General features: G+C 37.9%; 2 protein-coding genes across 2 annotated transcripts in view; one reads left to right on the forward strand and one right to left on the reverse strand.

Moving 5' to 3' along the window:
• LOC124251512 (zinc finger protein 665-like) overlaps positions 1 to 21,398 on the reverse strand; it is a 120,302-nt gene that overhangs the window by 82,720 nt on the left and 16,184 nt on the right. The window contains exons 5-6 of the mRNA XM_046684381.1: positions 17,773 to 19,057; positions 17,666 to 17,695 (exon numbers count right to left, since the gene is read on the reverse strand). Coding sequence (XP_046540337.1) covers positions 17,666 to 17,695; positions 17,773 to 19,057 — 1,315 coding nt within the window. The remainder of the gene's footprint in view (positions 1 to 17,665; positions 17,696 to 17,772; positions 19,058 to 21,398) is intronic.
• On the forward strand, positions 9,307 to 10,248 carry LOC124251534 (vomeronasal type-1 receptor 4-like). The gene has a single exon (XM_046684409.1). It carries the CDS (start codon positions 9,307 to 9,309, stop codon positions 10,246 to 10,248), a length of 942 nt encoding a protein of 313 aa, XP_046540365.1.

Raw genomic sequence — 21,398 nt, forward strand, 5'->3', positions numbered from 1 at the left:
GAAGAATCCCTTCCCCAGATATAAGCATTTACCCAGAACCTAACATGCCTCAGTACCATTTATAATCTGTGTCTCAAAGTGAAATAAAAAATACTCACTCAACTCTTTTCTGCTGCCAGGACAGTGGACCTGGTGTGACAGTCATGACACTCTCTGCCTGTGTGAGAGGGAAGCAGCCAGACCCTAAGATATGGGTTTGTGATTTTGTGACCTCAGCTCTCCACAGAACAGCAATTAGCACTTCACCTGTGCTTTCAATGACAGTGCACGATTGGGCAGTTAAAATTAACCTTAAAAAACCTTCTCCCAGTCCCCAATTCCCAGAAACAATTATAAGTTTCTAGTGAGCATCTCCAAAGAGAGAGGGTGAGCATTTTGGAGAAACATTTAACTTTTTCATGATACCTGGAGGCAGACAGAGTCTCACCTGATAGAAATAGAAAAGGTTTGAGATCTGACATGAGAGAATTGCAGTGAGGCATATGTATTTAGTTGGACCCTGCACTTCCCTGAGAAGTTCACTGTTTTTAAAGTATAATTGCCTATTTATCCTCGGGCTCCTGAACTACAAAATAAGGTAGGATATGAGCAGAGACATGTAATGATACAAAGAGCCTGAGAAGGATTTTTCAAGAAAAGACGAATGAAAGGAATAATATGATGTAATAAACGTAGATTAGAAATCATTAGAGAAGATTTGTACAATTCAGCGCAAATTAATTTGAAAGTCTAGTTGACATGGATATATCAAGGAACATATATTTTATGACATTGACCCCAGAAGAAGTACAAATTCTGAACTGAATAACGTCCAGAGAAGAAATAGCAATATTTAGAAGGGAACCTCACACACAAAAAACAGCACCAGCTAATATGGTTTATTCATTGCATTCTCCTACTGTTAAATATTAGACAAACCCATGCTCTCTAGGCTATTCAAGAGTATTGAAGAATAATGCTTCCAAATAACTTCCCAAAATCTTAGAGATTGCCATAAATATTTGAAAAATCTCACATATATCTAGGAGTGATAAATTATTAAACATATACTATTATAAAATATTGGCAAAAATAAAAGATTTAGCATGATCAAGTTCAGCTTATACAAGGTATGCCGTGGTTTACTTGTAGGAAATACATAAATATAATTTATTTTCTTAATTAAGATAAGGGAAGGACATATGATCATGTTACTAGATGAAAACAAAGCTTCTTTACAAAATTCTACAGGTGGTGATGATAAAAATAAGACAATACTATACTACTGGGCACGTTCTCCACTTCATAAAATAAATGTCACTGAGCTAGACAACTGTTCACCTACGATGTAATCTACACAGATTTTGAAATATATTATGATGTACACCTAAAATTTATATAATGTTATAAACCAATGTTACCACAATAAAAATAAATAAAAATAAAAAAATAAGGATAAAAGTAAATAAATAAAAAACAACAAAAAGAAAACTGTTCACCTAACTATAGGGGTATAATACATTAGCTCCCATTAAATTCAGAGGGAATTTAGTAAGTAAATTAGTAAGTAAATAATAATAATTATTAGAATATATAATATTTATATAATATACATTTATATAATATATAAGTTTATATAATATATAAAGTATATATATGAATACATAAAAATTTTATATAATTTATATTGTTATAATAAGATAATTATGTTTCTTGTATATAAAATATGTTTATATATAATATATAGTAAATACATATTATTATATATTTACATAATGATGTAATTATATATGTATAAATATATATAAATAATAAATTTATATAATAATGAAAAATTAGTAAGTAAATAAAATAATACTCATTTTATTGTATTGTTAATTGAGATTTCTTTCTGTTACAATTTGTATCTGATTACAATTTAATTTATATAAATACCTGTCTACGTTAGGCTAATGCTGTATTCAGTTAGATTGCTCTCTTATCTTGATTTTTGTAATATGTTTCCATTCACTTTTGAGTTTTCAAGATATATATTCCTATGTTCTACAGAAATAATAGGAAATAAAATCAATATCTCAAGGAGATATCTACGCCTCCATGTTCACTGCAGCATTATTTACAATAGCCAAGACACGGAAACAACCTAAATGTCCATCAACAAATGAATGGGTAAAGAAATTGTTGTTAGGGGCCCTCCCGGTGGCACAGCAGTTAAGTTCTCATGATCCACTTCAGCAGCCCGGGGTTCGCCAGTTCAGATCCTGGGTGAGGACCTATGCACGGCTTGTAGGGTCATGCTGTGACAGGTGCCCCACATATGGAGTAGGGGAGGATAGGCACGGATGTTGGCTCAGGGCTAGTCTTCCTCAGCAAGAGGAGGAGGATTGGCGGCAGATGTTAGCTCTTCCTCAAAAGAAAAAAAGAAATGGTTTTTGTACTTATGAAATGGAATATTATTCAGCCATAAAAAGGAAATCCTGCCATTTGTGTCAACATGGACTGATCTTGAGGGCATTACACTAAGTGAAATAAGTCAGAGAAAGACAAATAAAACAGCACAGCTGCTGTGAAAAACACTATGGCAGTCCCTCAAACAATTAAACTTAGAATTATCATATGATTCAGCAATTCCACTTCTGGGTATATTTCTAAAAGAATTGAAAGCAGGGACTCAAACAGATATTTGCACACCAATTTTCATAGTAGCAATATTCACAGAAGCCAAAAGATAAAAAACAACCCAAATGTCCACAAGCAGATGAATGGATAAACAAAATGTTGTATATATATATACATTGGAATATTATTCAGACTTTAAAAGGAAAGACATTCTGAAACAGGCTACATGGATGAATCTTGAAGACATTGTTCTAAGTTAAATAAACCAAAAACAAAAGGGCAAATATGGTATGATTCCACTTATGTGAGGTGCCTAGAATAGTTAAATTCATAAAGACAGAAAGTTGCAGAGTGATTACCGGGGGCTAGAGGACGGGTGGAGCGGGGAGTTAGTGTTTAATGGGCGCAGAGTTTCAGTTGGGGATGAAGAAAAAGTTCTGCACGTGGACAGTGATAATAGTTGAACAACACTGTGAATGTACTTGATGCCACTGAATTGTACATTTAAAAATGGTTATACTGGTAAATTCCATGTTATCTATATTTTACCACAATAAAAAAGAGAAAATGGACTTTTGCCTGTAGCCATGATGGAAAAACAGAAAGCAGATTTACCTTCTTGCTTGAAACAACAAATACAAAGGGAAACAGCACATGCAACATTGGTAGTCAAGAAACTGTACATCAGGAAATATAAGAAAATGATCCTTGATATCACTGAAGAATTTAATTTAATGGATGCAGAGTTTCAGTTGGGGATGACAAAAAATTCTGCAGATGGATAATGATAACAGTGGAACAAAAATTCCACACTGTGAGGAATTCATCCCAGCATATACCACCTTTTAGTTTAATGAAATATTAGCAAACAGAAGATAGTAATAGACTAATAATAAACACAGAGTTTCATGATATGGAATATATAGCTCCTAAATAGTCACACATAATAAAGATCAAAACATCAGCAGTGGCTTTGGAAATGAATAAGAAAATAGTGGACTACTCAATATTCATGGCTAGAAACAAATTTAATCATATCCCTCTTTATTTATTTACCTATTTATCTCTGTTTTACATGAATAAATACTAGATCCTCTACTAAAACATGTCAATTTCATCTTGCTGTTTTATTTTCTTAAAAATATTATTATATTTTGCAATTAACACTGCAAAGCCTGGAAGGGGATGTCCTGTCAGCTCTTTCCATCACAGAGTACCAGGTCCAGTAAACAGTCTGTCCTATCAGACCTACCATGGTCACATCCTATACCTGGTCTCCTCAGAAAAGGTTGTGACGTGTTGTACACTATAAATCTTTCCTGCGGACATTTACTCGTATTTTCAATTTAAGAAGTTTTCAGGGTGATTTGATATGTCAGTTTTTGCCTCATGATCTCAAATTAGAATCTATCCATGATCAAGTTGTGAGTTGCCTGTAAATGAGTGAATTAATGAATGGGAGAAGTAGTTAGGGTTCTATAAATGAGTCAAAGATAGCCCCTGTGGGTCCCTTCTTCTTTCCTTCTCCACAATAGGATGGGAATGTTAGCCCAAAGCCCACTGGCACAAAACTCAAATTCTTCCACATTCCACTGCTTTAAATGTAGCCCAAATAAACATATTTTTAGCCATTTCAAGCTCTTTTACATACACTCAAAACCACACCCAACATCTGCTAAGCATGGGTAAGACAAACCCTGTAGCTATAATAAACCCCAAACTGCACCTGCACTTAAGAGCTCTCTAATTCAGAGGCTCTTTACCATGCTTCTGATCAGCATCACCTAGCCATTATGATTTCTAATTTCCTCTTCTTCCATGGGATGTCCATTATGCTATTCCCCTTCTGGGAGATGGCCTTGAGACACTGTAGAAGGTCTCTTGCTGGGAGGGACTCTCTTTCTCATGCAACCCTGTCCCAGAACTTGTTGTGTTCCTGCCTTTCTTGATCAACTCCCAAAGCCTAAGAATTATCACAATTAATGGCCTCCAAATAGCCCCAGTGACTCTTACCCTTCCATCCTCCATCCATCCCTACCTCTTCCGTTATCTCCTTTTGTGACATTCATCTGCCACTCTTGTCACCTTTAATCATTCCCGAGACCTTCACATGCCACTCCACATCCCTCTGATACTTCTAGACTTCTATATTGGCACCCATCTCCATCCCATGCCCTTTTTGACCTCAGTTCCTCCATGTCACCTATGACCCTGAGAACTGCAGAACTTCTAGAATGTAACGCCTCCGTGAAAACTTCTGCACTAAGACATGACCAAATTCTAGAATAGCTTCTAGCAGTATAAGGCCATGTTCCCCACAATTAAATGCCTCCCTGGAAAAGCTCAATGCTGCCAGAATAATTTTATGTTTATTCTAGCCAACACCTGATGATAGGCCCCTGATCTCCCCTTAGAGCATTTACTAAAAATTGCTTACAAATGTGAATATGTATCTTTTACAACTCAGGAATGTCTTCCTCCAGGAAGAATAGGGCCTCTGTCTCTCAGTCTCTGTGGGAGGACAGAATCCCAATTTTACCAATGCTCAGCTAGTAACCATGGGACTTAATTGCATTTACAATGACCAACCTTTGTAACGTTTCACTTCTCTGACTTGACCAAGCCCCCACTCATCCCCCTCCCTCATTCTCCTTTTAAAACAGCCAATCACTTTTGCACAAATCAGACTGGAGCTGAGCTCTGTCCTCTACTATTCACATTACCAAATAAAATCTGCTTTCACCACTTTAATGTCTGGCCGTGTTGTTTGACATCTCCATTCCAGGGATGTTGGCCAAACCTTCTTTCCTGCCATTGCCCCAGCACCCATCATCCTCTGGGTCCTCCTTCATGATCATCTGAATTCCCAACCATTGGGTTTCCCCCACTTTCCACAACCACCATGATTATCCCAACCCTATAATCCTGCCCTTTTCCCCCAGGACCTTCAGCCCATTCATGTTCACTATCTTTCCTAACTCCCTAAATAGCTTTGCTCCCATTTTGCCTCCTGGTGCCCATTATTCCTCCAGCACCTGCTCCTCTTCTTACCCTCCATCTCAGCCTTGGACCACCACATACCTCACCCATTATCCTCCTCCAAATCCCCTCTTCTTCAACTCCTTATAGACATTAAATTTCCTGGGCTTTTAATCCCTTCCTGCTCTGCATTCACCTTAGTCCATTATTTCACCATACCCATAATCCCCTTTGTGTCCATGATGCCCTACACCCCTAACACCTGCAGTATCCAATATCTCCTGTAGCCTTAACTTCCTTACACACAGGATCACCTTGTACCCTTAAACTCACCAGTGCACCTTAATCCCTCTGCGAGATTAACCAATTTGTAACTTGAACGCTCTGTCCTCTTTCCCATTTCACATTTCCAGGCTCTCTGCATCCCTGAATTCTCCCTAGGCTACCCTTTCTTGTACTCTCATTCTTTTCCTGCTCTATCTACACACCTGTGCACTGTCACTCCCCCAATACTCTGTTTTGCTCTGTCTTAAACAAAAGTGGTGATGCTCATATCACTGTTTACATTTTGGACATTGTAATACCATCCTCATGAGTTAGTACAGAGTTGAAAGGATTATAAGAAGTGAATTGATAAAAGAGGTCTAGAAGTGGCACTATTTCATTCATATATGATCACAATATCAAGACAAGAACACATATACTATGTGAGTTTGATTTTTTGAATGAAATCGAGACTGTGTGAGTTTGCATGTGTCTGCATCATACTGAGTGTGTATTAATGTGAGTGTGTATTTCTATACTATAAGTCTATGGATGAGTGTTTGTGGTGGATGTGTATGTAAGGATGCACGTGCATAATTATGCGTGTATCTGACTGCATATCTATTTGAGTGTGCATGCATATGTGTTTGCATCTGTGTGTAGGTGTGTCATTGTGTGTTTGTTGGGTTGATGGGTGGGTATATTAGGAGCTCTCCACCATTATGGATATAAGGAGCTCTAATATCTGACTTGGATATTGAGAGACAATGGAGAATGGATCCAGATCAAATGTGGATTTCTTTGTAAGAACACCAGACATTTGATTTGAATTAACCTTTTATATTTCTTGATTAATTACAAAAGTCATCAGTGTTCATTACTGAAAATTCAGGAAAAACAAGTGTAGGGGACTAAGGGAAACCATTCAATACTCTTGAACTGAGTAAGTAGCATTCATTGGCTTATCTGATATTTAAAGTAATGACCTTTGAAAGCATCACATCCCAGTACTTTCATTAGTGCAAGTCTTATAAACTTCTCCCTTTCTATGGTTATTGTTCTGTTCAGACCTCCCATCACCACTGAGTGCTCAATATCAGTAAAATATATTTTTCTACAGTTTCCACATCATTTAGACTTCCAAATTAGTTGTCTATGATTCTTGACTTCATGTTCTTCTGTTTACTGTATCTTTGAAAATCCTTCTCAGTTACTTTGTTTCTGTTTCTTCATTCACAATTTAACTTATGGCATGGCTTAGTGTTATGAAGTTTAGGAAAGAATCACCTTAGTGGGGAAGGATCACTCAGGGAAGCAGAGCATCCAGTAACACACATGTGCTTGGTTGCCTGTCCTTCATGAGTCACACTTCAGCATTTTCTGCTCCTCCATGTGAGACCCTGTCTGATCCCCAAATCTTGAAAAAGTTAGTCTTTCCCAATACGTAAACGGTCTCTTTGGGAATGCTAATTAGAAACTTTTAATTGGCTTTAGTAATTAGCAACTGGGAAAAAGTTTTCCAGAAATGTTCTCAGCTGCCCAAGCCCATCCTGTCAATGCCACTACAGATGACATAATAATTGAACTTCTATGGGGAGGTGAGCTCACGCAATCACAAACCCATATCTGAGGGTCTGGCTCCCTCCCTCTCACACACGTATGGAAGGTAATGATCTTCACACTGAGCTCACTGTCCAGACAGAAGGATGGAGACTGGTGAGTATTTTCTACTTCAGTCTGAGAGGCAGAGTCTGTAAGGGAAGCAGGCATTTCAGAAATCTGAGTTAGTGATCATACTGGAAACTGGGATGCTTTGGGGACTGAAGCTAATCCAGTGTGAAAACCGCACAGGAAGAAGAAATCATTCCTGAGGCATGAGCTGAACTACTAAAGAGAAACATGGGTCCTAGACATCCTAACCACTCTCCAAGGGCTTCATATGTAATTTGATGTAACCCTCACTGAGAGCGATTGCTGATGTTTAACACAAATGATTAGAAAATCTGATTTTGAAGGTGCTGGAGGACTGTAGTTCTGAAATCAATTGCCCTCAGCCTACATTACAGGACCCATAGACAAAGTTGCTAGAATTGCTAGGGGTGCACTGTAATCTTTCCATGCTTGAAATAAAGAGTAGGGTGAATCCACAGGAATCATCTAATCCAATGATGAAACAGTGTACTTGAACGGAAATTGCTGGAATAGAAATGTTTTCTCTCTTGGAATATGAAGTGTTTAATGGAGACAGGAATGGTATCTCTACTGAAAACATCCTTTGTCACTGTTTGTAAGATAGTTTCCTTCTTTAAGTTAGGGAAGCAGCATTTAAGGAAAAGGCGGCTGTAATTCTACGATTCAGACAGACATTGTCAGACTCAAATGCATCTTGTGATTTATTCTCAGGTTTAAAAATATTCTAATATAAATCTAAAAATCTAAAATTTAAATTTATAAAATGTGCAAAACTTCGCCCCTTACATCTATTTTGTATGTGTGTCTTACATAGGAATATTTTTCACAAACCTTACCTCACTGCTAGTAGTTTTCCTTAAGTCAGATGTGAATGAATAGATATTATATGATCTGAAACTAGTAATAATTCAGTTGCTAGCCCTAAATGATATTACACTGTATTAGTGTTGCATGTTCCATAGTTTAGGGCAGGACTTGAGCTTGTTCAATTATTTCTGTAGTAGTTGCTATGGTACTTTTCTTCCTGGCATCAAGGCAAAGACATCCTTCTGTTGCCATCCTAATATTGAGCAATTCTTGAATTCATTAAATCCAACTTGGTTATGGGGCGGGATTCTCCAGTATTATACTGCGATCAGCGCATCTACATTTCTCTAAGATCTCTAATCTTTACTCAAGGCTGATATTGTCCCATAGAATAAATCTTTGCACATAAATTGAAACTCGAAACAACCAAAATTGAAAAATAATATACCAGCAATGTAAGTTAAAATGACAAGGTCTAAAAACAAAACTAAATATATGACTAAATTATTCAAAGAATAGGGCTAACTTAGCTAGTATAGCATAATGTTATATAGCATGATGGTTAAATGCTGTCTTTGCAATCAGCACAGCCAGGTTAATTTCCTATTTTGCCCCTAAACAAACTGTGAATTTAAACAAACACTTAACCTCTCTGTGCCTATGTTCTCCTCGTCTTTACAATAAAAGTAATTGCAATGCCTGTGTCATAGATTTATGAAAAGAAAAAAAAGTTACCTCATGTATGGCCTTCATAGAAACTGTCCATACATAGAAAGTGCTCTTAAAGCGTTCAACTCTTAAACTCATGATAATAAAGGAAAAAATTTAAATACTTTTTACAGGGAAACTAGTGGTAAATGGAGAGTATTAAATTTCAGTTGACATGATAAATGAAGCTGGTGCATCATATTCCCATGCAGGATGCTCTGGCTCTGAAGAAGATATCAGTCAGTGCAAGCCGGCAGAATGACATCCAAGGATGTGGCAATAGGAATGATCTTCTTAACGCAAAGTGTATTTGGAATCCTTGGGAATTTCTCTCTTCTTTACCATTATATCTTCCTTCACTCCACGGGGAGCAGATTAAGGTCCACAGATCTGATTATTAAGCACCTGATTGTAGCCAACTCTTTAGTCCTCCTCTCTAAAGGAGTCCCCCAGACAATGGCAGCTTTTGGTTTGAAAGATTTCTTCAATGATATCAGATGCAAACTTGTTTTCTATCTTCATAGAGTGGGTAGGGGTGTGTCCATTGGCAGCACCTGCCTCTTGAGTATCTTCCAGGCCATCATGATCAGCCCCAGACACTCTATATGGGCAGAACTTAAAGTGAAAGCTCCCAAGCACATTGGCTCCTGTATTTTCTCGTGCTGGATCCTGCATATGCTGGTAAATATAATTTTTCCTATGTATGTGACTGGCATATGGAACAAAACAAACATCACAATGAAAAAGGATTTGGGTGACTGTTCTGGGGTAAGTAATAACAAAATCACACTATCACTATATGCAGCATTGTTATCATTCCCTGATGTTTTCTGTTTGGGGCTCATGCTCTGGGCCAGTGCCAACATGATTTTAATCCTGTACAGACACAAGCAGAAGGTCCAACACATTCATAGGACTGACATCTCCCTCAGATCGTCCCCTGAGTCCAGAGCTACCCAGAGCATCCTTGTTCTGGTGAGCACCTTTGTATCATTTTACACTCTCTCCTCCATCTTCCAAGTCTGTATTACTCTTCTTAATAATCCCGGTCAGTTGTTAGTAAACATCACTGCCTTAATCAATGGATGCTTCCCAACCATCAGCCCCTTTGTTCTCATGCGTCACGGCTTCAGTGTATACAGGCTGTGCTTTGTCTGGATAAGGAATACAAAATCTCCTAATCTTATCACAAATATGTAAACTTACACTTTTGTACAATGCTCAGTTGTGCATTCATTCATCCTCAAAGTTGCAAGCACAATTGGTGAAACAGTCATATTACAGGAAAATGGTGAACAAGACAGACTGAAGTTCTGTCCAGTAATAAACCATAAATAGTAATAGTAATTGTAATAAAATGTTAATTATTATATACTTATATAACATTTTAATAATGTTTGTGGTGGAGTCATTCAGTGTCTATGAAATAATAAAGCAGTAAGTCCTGGTACAATCTGGATATCATATGAAAGTCTTCGAGTGTATAACTTTCAGTTTGATATAATAAATTTATCCAGAAATTAAGCATGGAATTTCTGGAAAAGTTCTAGGTAGAAGGAATGGCATATGAAATGGTCATTCAAGAAACTGAAGGAAAAATGTTCTCAGGGAATAATGAAGTAGTATGTGGTGAAGCTGAAGGGCAATCAGTTTCAGATAGTATATGTATTGGGGGCCAGCCATGAAATGTGTATGTTACATCTTTATACAGATGGCGGTCATTTGAAATATAATTATATGGAAGGAGATAAGCATATTTAAATTTTTCATGTATAAATGGCCAGATAAAACTAGAGTGGGAAAAAAAAAGAGAGCGCAAAGCTGTTTGGGCTGAGTTTTTAAAAACATCAGGTGAGTTTTGACAATTTAAACAGACATGATGTCTGGGATAAAATGGCATGGGTTTTGGAATCTGTAGAAGATGGGTGTTTCTGGATAATGTGAAGATGCCCATTGGCCATGTTGGAAACAAAGAGCTTTGGGGGAGCACACTCAAGTCAATGACATGAGTAATTAAGTGGAGCTTTTCACTAAACTTGGAGCAGAAGAGGAACAGTCATTTAGAGGGGCGGAAGTCACAAATCCTTTTTGTTTATGTGCTCTTCGTAGCAGGTGGTTTTCCACAGGAGGAAATTAGTTATTTCTCAGGTAGAGGAAAAATTTAAAAACCGCTATCTCTGTATTTATAATAGGAAGCTGATGTAAAGAACTAAAGATTCAATAATTTGAAAAGCAAAATAATTCACTTCATATATTATATATTGATATATTAAACTTTGCAGCACAAGAGAAGCACATATTGTTAGCCCACAAGATACATTTAGAAATACTTACCGTATATTAGACCACAAATCAAGATGCAAAGAGCACGTATACTATAGCATATATGTGTGTCTACATTATGTGTATGTGTGTGGTGTGTTATTACTCAGATCATGTTTGTTACTCATCAAGTAATAGTACTGGAAAATTGTACCTTAATGAATGTGATAATAGTAATGCTTACCATAATTATAATAATGACAACCTACTTCAAATTTAAAGTCTATTATACGGTCAAGTGGGCTGTTTAATAGGTTAAAATGTGTATATTTCATTATTTTACTTTAATCCTAATGTTTTAACTATATCTCTTGAAAAAAATATCCAAGTAGGGGCGGGCCCGGTGGCACAGCGGTTACGTTTGCACATTCCACTTCAGCGGCCCGGGGTTCACCTGTTTGGATCCCAGGTGTGGACATGGCACCACTTGGCAAGCCATGCTGTGGTAGGCATCCCACATATAAAATAGAGGAAGATGGGCACGGATGTTAGCTCAGGGCCAGTCTTCCTCAGCAAAAAGAGGAGGATTGGCAGATGTTAGCTCAAGGCTAATCTTCCACACACACACAAAAATACAATTAAATAGAGTCAAACAATCTTAGACATTAATAAGAGCAATTACTCTACATATTTATGTTAAACATAGTAGTGGATATAGCTGGGATTATATTTACCAATTTATTGTATGTTCTTCATTAGTCGTCTATTTTCTGATTTTTTCTATCTTATGCGTTAATTTTTAATAATCTATATTTACCCCTTTACTTAGGAGGCTTTATACTTAGTATATCTTAGTTTTTAACCTAGAAATTATGGCATAGTTTGTTTTTAAAGGTATGCTTTTTTTGGTGAGGAAGATTGGCCCTGGGCTAACATCTGTTGCCAATCTTCCTTTTTTTTTTTTCTTCTCTCTCCAAAGCCCCAGCACATAGTTGTCTATCCCAGTTGTAAGTCATTCAAGTTCTTCCATGTGGGAGGCCACCACAGCACGGCCTGATGAGCGGTGTGTAGGTCCTCACCCAGGATCCAAACCATTGGACCCTGGGCCACTGAAGCAGAGCACAAGAACTTAGCCTCTCGGCCACGGGGCCGACGCCTATAGCATACTTTCAAACACAAATTACAGTATTATTTAACATCTTTAATGTCTCTGTTGAGAACATAAGGACATGAAAATATTAATCTACTTACCTTCTCCCTAACTTTTAAAGGTGGTGATAAGTATCAAAGACACACGTATAGGTCTTCAGTACCTAGAACAATGAAATATCGCAAACTAAATACGCCTCTGTCTATAGTTCACAATACAGAAATTTGTCAGCCCACAATTGCCTCCCTGTGCCCCTTCCAGTTACTACATCCAACGGTAAATAGTCTGACATCTAATAGGAGAGATCACTTTCACCTGTTTGGTGCTTTATATAAATGAATCCATACAGAATGAAATCTTCTGTTGGCTTTTTTTTCACTTTTCACTTCACATGTTGTTTGTGAACTGTTTATCATCACATGTTGTGAGTGATTTATTAACATTAGTTCCATTGTGTGAATTCTGACAATTTAACAGGATCCCATTCTGTGAATATCTAACAATAAATTTAATCATCCCACTCTTGATGCATACGTGGATTTTCAGTTTGGGGCTATATTATGAACAGTACTACTGCTATGTAAATTCTACAACTGATGTTTTGGTGACAAAGTACAAATTTCTGTTGTTATATGTGTAGTAGCAGATTTCATGGGGTCATATGCTTACTTCTTCTCAGCTTTGTAAATACTGCCAAGTACTTTTCAAAATGTACCAATTTTCCCAACCATCAGCATTTATATGAGGTTGCATATTCATCCATTCTTCAGGGTGGAGTGAAGGTAGAGTGTTCGTGAAACAAACTCCCCTGGCACTTGCCATTAGTAGATGGGTGAGGCTATAGCCCATTGGCCACTATCCTCTGATGTCAACGTTTTCACTATAGAGATGATGTGCTCTTTGTTGGAAAGTTAGAAACGCTGAGTCTCAACAGGCCTGTCTAGGACGTTCCCTCTGCGCCTAGGCAAGGCTGATGAAATATGACAAGTTCAGTCTTCTTTTCCATTTAAAGTTTATTTGATTTATGTGGGCAGATACTATACTAAATCATTCCACCAGTAAAGAAAAATAAACTCGTGTCTCTTTCAACCCCTCACACCAAAATTGAGGTCTGGCCCCTTAATAGACTTCTAGAGTATTGAAGACAATGTGAGTCTCTGTGCTTGACTGCCAACTAGTTTCTGGCAAAGGCAAGCAGCCTCCATCTAGAAGATGCCCTTGGGGTTTGGACTCAGGTTTGACACAACTAACAGGTGAACTGCTCTTGAAAAGCAGCGATTAGCTTGCTACTGAGCTTTTTTCAAAACTGGAGACTAATCCATGGAAGCCTTGCGACTGTCTGGTCTGATAGTCACATTTTGATACGAGGCAACTTGGCCTGCACCATCTTAGCTTTACAAGAATAAGTCGTATCCGGAGCCTAAAATAAAGCCCCTGGCGATATGATGCCCTCACTTATCCAGGAGTCCCCTAAATGCCTGGCCTTGGTTCAGGGATGGTTCAGCCAAACTGAAACCTAGTGGTGTCCACTGGGCCGAGTGGATGTTTAGCCTCAATGCTGAACACGAGGAAATGAAAGCAGATGTGGTTGCTTTACTCAGTGGTTCGAATCCAGGATCTTGCGGTATTGCCCGTGAGAAAGCTGTCTGACCTGCCACTTGGAATACTATAGACTGGCAGACTAAGGGCGACTATCTTTGGGTCTGCAAATTGCAGAAACAAACTTACAAAACTGTCCGGGTCACTCATTTAGAAGCCAGCGGTAAGGGCACGTTCATCGAAGAAACCAACTGTAATCATGCTGCTGATCAAGCCTGTTCAGACTATGATGGAATGCTCCACTCACGGTCCTTCTGAACGTGACCGTTTGTCTCATGTTGGTGGAGTCCCTCACCTGTTTATCCCCAACTTTATAACAGTCCCTTTATCCTGCACCCTTCAGCTTTCCTTCATCTTTCATTCCCCATGAATTCTCTCCCATGTCAACCCCAGGCTGAACTGCAGCCCTGGGATTGCATCAGCTATGTTAGGAAAAGGATATGGGAAAGAAGGGGACAGGATGAATCAGCTTTGACTCAGCAGGTGTCATGTTACCTCACTTTTTCTTCTTCTTCTTTTTCAGGCAAACTCTCCAAGTTGGGAAAATAGGCCAGGTTACAGAGGGTGAAGGTAGGAGTACAGGGATGATGTGGGAGGCCCAGGAAGACTTTTTGGGGAGTAGACTCTTACATGATTAGACTGAGAATCTCCTGAATTAGGACGCAAAGTTACGTGGCCTATAATAGGAAGGCTAACAGACAGTGTTTCTATTTATGATTTCACAGGAAGGTCCCCCGTGAGCCTCAAAATATCCAACTGAGATTTGCAGAGCAGTTGCCATCTCAAAGGGGCAATCTGAGACCTACAATGGTTAAACAACTTGTCCAAACTCAGGACCCAGAAATTCTATCACCAAACCCAACTAATAATCCTCACACTACACCAGATCCAATCCTCATACCCAGCTTCTTGTCTCCCATTGTGTTCAAAAAGATCCCCGTTGCTGCTTCTAGAAATGTCTGTGTCTGCATGTGTATTTCATTTCAGGGACTATAACATTCACCAGTACGTCCAGAAAATTCTCTTAGAAGCACTGTGGATGCCTGGACCCTGATAACAGAGCTTACGTGCAGGGAAATGATATATTAGAGAATTACAGAAAACTGGTCTTCCTGCATAAGGATGACTTCCCTCCATAACGCAGGACTTGTTCTCATGCATCTCTGCTTTTTCCATGGTGGGTCTCTCAAGAGCCTGTGTTTCAAATGACTGTTTCTGATCCCCGTTCTTAAGGGAAAGACTGGAGCTTTTGTTGATTCAGAAATTAAAAAACCACAGCGGTCCTTCTGGACATCAGTCTTCCCCTTTCTTCAGATGATCTGCTCACTTCATGCAGGATTGGTGGACGTTCCAGAAGTAAATACCCACCAACCCATAATACAGCAAACACTTTAAACATCCAACTTTCTAGTTCTAACCCTGTGCTCTTGATTCAGGATGTCTTGGAAGTGGAGTAGATCCATATTATGTAGGATGTAGGAATCTGTATTTAAAATACCCTTTAAACGTTCAGAAGGAGGCAACGAGCAGACAGTTTTTTTTGTTTTTTTTTTTAAAGATTTTATTTTTTCCTTTTTCTCCCCAAAGCCCCCCGGTACATAGTTGTGTATTCTTCGTTGTGGGTTCCTCTAGTTGTGGCATGTGGGACGCTGCCTCAGTGTGGTCTGACGAGCAGTGCCATGTCCGCGCCCAGGATTCGAACCGACGAAACACTGGGCCGCCTGCAGCGGAGCGCGCGAACCTAACCACTCGGCCACGGGGCCAGCCCCAACGAGCAGACAGTTTTAAGAAATATTTTTAGATTCATTTATAATATCCTTTATTCTCATACAAACAAAGAGCTGTATTTGAATTTTGTAAAACCCATAGCACACCTTGTTGCCTTTTTTAAACTTTTATTTTGAAATTGTTACAAATGCATAGGAAGGTGCTAAGACAGTACAGAAGAGGCCCTTGTAACCTTCACCGAGTCTTCTCCAATAGCGACATCTTACATAAACATCCTACAGTAGTACTCTGTGAACACAGTTAACACATTTGCATCCAAAATCTTTGAGAAAAATGTTTCTACCAAAAAGCTGTCACTGTCCTGGAGATTCTTAGCTAGATGATGACTAATTGGCTATAAGCAGGTGCTTGACAATCAAACCTGTGGACCTTAAACCTTCACCTACTGAAGTAAAGGAAGATATGATGGTAAAGAAGAGAGCCACTTCCCAGAATTCTAATCAATTCAATCTAATTGCCAAAAATAGAGGCCATCTTGTAGTTCCCAATGATGGACATTTTTCTTCTGGGGAATACTGAATGCGAACCTGAAGCATGGGCTAAATTTATCATTTCAACCAAAATCCGATATTCTCCACTTACTGTTAGCTCCCAGTGAGAAATATTTACTTACACTTTACTTTCATTAAGGGCATTCCAAGAGTTGAACGTGTAACATAAGAATCACCACTATGAAGGCTGGTAACATCTTTATTCTTCACAAATCTCAGAGGTGGGAACCACTATTTTTATTCTAAACAGGAGGAGAACTTATGCAGAGTGCAAAGTGATCTCACTAAATTCACATCTTGGTTACTAGTAGATTAGGGACTTAAATTTAGTAGAGATGGTAACAAAGTATAGCATTTAACCACCATGATACACTGGAAAAGCTAGTTAGCCATGTTCTTCCAATAATCTAGATTTAGTTGTTTTCATAACTTGTCATTATATTTTAGCTTAGTGGCATGTTACAATTTTGGCTGTGACAAGTTTCCATTTATGTGTAAAGATTTATTCTATATGCCAATACCAAATATGTATAAAGGTTTTGAGATACTAAAAAAATGCAGCTGCTCTGATTATAAGATAGTACACAAGATTCCACTTCATGACCAAGAATGGACTTAATGACTGCAAGGTTGGCTCAATATTAGCAGGCAAACAGAGAAACTCATTTCTTTTTATGCCAGGAACAAAACAGAGTGACACGTATTCCCAGAATTACTGAAGTCTCATAGGATACCCTTAAGTTTGGTAGCTAAAACACTAACATGCAATTAAAGCAAGATTGCAGGATACAAGGTTAATTTACTAAAATTGACTGCCTTCCTATTTTCCAGGAATGAATAAGTGGAATAGAAAATTAAAAATATGCCATTTGCATTAGGACCCAAAAAAAAAAGTTCCTTCACAGACACCATCATGGCAACACATGAAAGATCTGTGATGAAGACATCTAACATCAATAAGAGATTTTGAACCTTGGGTTGAATGTCAATAATGCAGCCTTACCAAGAAATCTAAAAGAATAAAAATATATAATCTGAAGGTAAGTGGGCTTTTCCACCGAGCTCCTAGGTCCTTCAACACCCATCATCTCATGAATTTTGAATGATTTTGACTTTCAATTACTTGGCAGAGTGTTAACATTTTATTTGATTCATCTTCAAGAGGGACTGGACTTAATTCTCCCTAGTAGGACTGTCTGATACACAGTACTCAGTGAAACCTGCTTAGACAATTTACCACACTCATTCTATTCCTAAGAGTTTTCTCCAGTATGGTATCTTTGGCGAATCCTGAGGCAAGGCCTCGCTGGCCTCAAGTACTGACTACCTTCTTTTGTAAGGTTTCCTTCCAGTATGAGTTCCTTCACGACTCCAAAGGTGTAAACATTTAATAAAAGCTTTACCACACTCTACATCTGTATCCTCACTCCATGTATATTCTGGTGTCTACTGAGGCTCGAGTACTGCTTAAAGGCTTTGCCACATTCATGACATTTGTAAGGCTTCTCCCCAGTATGAATTCTTTGATGAACTATAAGGCTTGAATTCTGACTAAAGGCCTTGCCACATACTGTACATTTATATGGTTTCTCTCCAGTATGAATTTTCTTATGTTGAGTAAGATTTGAACTCCCGGTGAAGGCTTTGCCACACTCATTACATTTGTAAGGCTTCTCTCCAGTGTGAATCCTCTCATGACCCCAAAGGTGTGAACGTGTGGTAAAATCCTTACCACATTCGTTACATTTGTAAGGTTTCTCTCCAGTATGGATTCTCTTGTGTTGAGCAAGATTTGAACGCTCAGAAAAGGCTTTGCCACACTCATTACATTTGTAAGGTTTCTCTCCAGTATGAATTCGCTCATGACTCCAAAGGTGTGAACGTATCATAAAATCCTTACCACACACATTACATTTATATGGTTTCTCCCCAGTATGAATTCTCTGATGCCTTGTGAGGTTTGAGAACCTGTTAAAGGCTCTGCCACACTCATTACATTTGTAAGGTCTCTCATCAGAATGAATTCTTTGGTGATTAGCTAAGGTTGAGCAGTGGCTAAAAGCCTTCCCACACTCGTTACACTTGTAAGGTTTTTCTCTAACGTGTGTTTTCTGGTGTTCTGTGAGCAATGCAGGATGCATAAAAACCTTCCCATATTTACCACAAATATTAGTTTTGACACTAGGAGGAAGTCTTTGAAGTGGTGAAACTGAAGAACAATTGTTGATGGACTTCTCAACTTGATGACGTTCATAAATTTTCTCTTCAGTTTGAAATCTCCGCAGTTCAGCCAGATGTGAATGAAAGCTCAGTCCAAGCCTGTTTTTCAAACATTTCATATACTTGTTTCCTGAACAGCCTATGTCATTTTTTAGTTCCTTATTCCTCATATATGACTTGTCATGTTTGTAATATTGAGACATACTTTTTCTTACAGAAACATTCTGATTTACAGGGAAATTATTCCAGGATTTATGATGTTGTAGATCTCTTCTACCAGTGAGATTTTTGTAATGGCTTCTAGGCACGCCTTCATAATTCTTTTCTTCATATACCCACTGACTCTCAAATTTGTGCATATTTTGCTGGACTTCCCTGAAATCAAAATCATCAAAACTCTGGCATACGTGTCTTTCCAAAATAGATGTTTGGAATAATTCTCCATTATTAATGTCCTCTTTTGGTGATAGTTCTTTGATAAAACATCTAGTAGAAATATCTGTAAGATACAAATTATCAAAGGCTTCCTATTAACTCGAGTTGTAAGATGGGTATTTTATGTTAAAAAATATAATCTTACACCAAAAGTAAAACTCATAATGAACAGAGTTATCAAGCTTCTCAACCAAGGTCTGCAAATGTTTACAAACACAAAGGATATGATTCCTCAATAAAGAAAGGGTGATGACATGTAATTCAAATTCCTTTCCGGGAAGCCTACTTTCAAATGCTCTCTGATCAAAAGTTATTATAGTCCTGACAGAAGGGCAATTTTTCACACCAACTCAAAGGAGGAATATAGGTATCTCATATTTGGGGAAAAAAACATACGGAAGCTAATTACTGATTATTTATTGTACACACCATAAAAAAACTGCTTTTAGAACAAAATATTCTTGTAAACACCTAATATAAAACTAAATCCATGCATAATAGACATACTGCAATGTTAACAATTAGTATACTGTGGTTATATTAAATGATAGATGCTAAAAATTAATTATCTGTCAGTCATAATAAAAAGCAATAAATATTTTAACAACCTAAGACAACTGCAGTAGTAAATAATAATTATTTACATTTGCACATACATATGTATATATATAGTTTGTGGAATTCTAAGAAATTCACCCATAAGAACAAAATGAAGAATTTATATTTCAGAAGTAGAACATAATACGAGCACTGGAAAATATGTTGAAAACCACTGATTTTGAAATAAGAGGTTCAGGTAAATAAGTAATATGATAGAAATTAACAATGGGGAAATGTAACATCAAAAATGTCAAAGCAGGGAACTCCAAATGTACCTCCCTCTACAAAAGCAGGAAATGAACAAAAACCGTGAGCATCAACTTTACGAGAACTCTGGAAACTAATGAAAGGATTCCGGAAACCAAGAACATTCTTAACCAAGAACAAGAGAGCTGTTTTAATTTACCCTGACCCCATCCCATTCCTCAGCTAGGCAGTGGCCTTGAAGATGTCAGCCCTCAAGCTTGTATAGTTTTCTAGAACCAGAGGGGACAGAATGGACCTTATAAAGAATTGTGGCTGTTTTTCTTGTTCTGCCTGCTGGGTCCCTGAAGGACTGGTTCAAAGTGGTTGCCTTTATTTGGCCTACCACAGAACTCTACCTAGGTAGAGGTGCTAAACAAGGGGCATTTGTCAGAAACATTTAAAGGTAAATATAGTAGCCACTGCTACCTAGGGCAAGAAATAACAATTGGGGCAAACAATGGACAAACTGAAAACTCCAAGAAAAAACTGGAAAGTGAGCTGCATTGTGGAATAAGGACTTTCAAAATCCCTATAAAATACAGGAAATCTGGATGTTTACAAGCATGCCCTGGACCGGGCACATGAGAAATGACCTGAGAAGCCCCTAAGCTTATACTGCCTATTGACCATCTGATTTTGTGCATGCAAGAAGTGAAGGCTAAGGCCGAGTTGTAAACTTCTTGCCTGAGTGTTTAAGGTATACCCCAACATACATCCTGACATACAGAGAAACACACAGAGAGCTCAACTATAAAAAAATCCAAGTGGCTTTGTTCTGTTTGTGATTCCAAGTGATTAAGGAAATCTGTCAAATCATTAGCTGCCCAATAAGCTATTCAAAAACTTCAGTAGCCACACACAGCAAAGAAAACACACCACAGAAAATCAGTTGAAAAAAATACACAAACACACATCAGCAATCAAAGAAACAATAACATACCCTGGGGAGAGAGAAAATTATGATTTCCAAAGTTTCAACATACTCAAAATGTCCTGTTTTAAACAAAAAATTAAAAGCAGGCAAAGCAACAATCAAGTATGCCACATACAAACAATAAATAAATAAACTACAGAAATTATCCCTAAGGAAGCCCAAACTTTGGACACACTAAACAAGAACTTTAATAGATTATTTAACCTAAAGGGAATGATGGATATAGAATTAAAGGAAATCAGGAGAACAGTGTTTGAACAATAGAGGGAGATAGAGCTTATGAAAAGAAACTAAACACAAATTCTGGAGCTGAATGGTAAACTAATTGAAATGAAAAATTTCCCAGAGAGGGTCAACATCAGATTTGGGCAGAGAGAAGAATGAATCAGTAAACTTGAGGAGAGATCACTTGAAATTACCAAGTCTGAGCAGTAGAAAGAAAAAAGACTGACTATAAATGAATGGAGTCCAAGAGACCTGTAGGATATCATCAAGTAGACCGACATATGAACAATGGGAGTCCCAAAGTTGGGGGGGGGGGGGAGAAAGAAAAAGAGGAGGCAGAAAGAATACTGGAAGAAATATGGTCAAAAATTTCTTAAATGTGAATAAAGACATGGATCTA

The sequence above is a fragment of the Equus quagga genome, chromosome 13, assembly GCF_021613505.1.
Source record: "Equus quagga isolate Etosha38 chromosome 13, UCLA_HA_Equagga_1.0, whole genome shotgun sequence".
Taxonomy (NCBI): domain Eukaryota; kingdom Metazoa; phylum Chordata; class Mammalia; order Perissodactyla; family Equidae; genus Equus; species Equus quagga.

What these genes read in the sequence shown, in the direction of transcription:
- LOC124251534 (XM_046684409.1), top strand. Translation starts at nt 9,307, where the DNA reads ATGACATCCAAGGATGTGGCAATAGGAATGATCTTCTTAACGCAAAGT.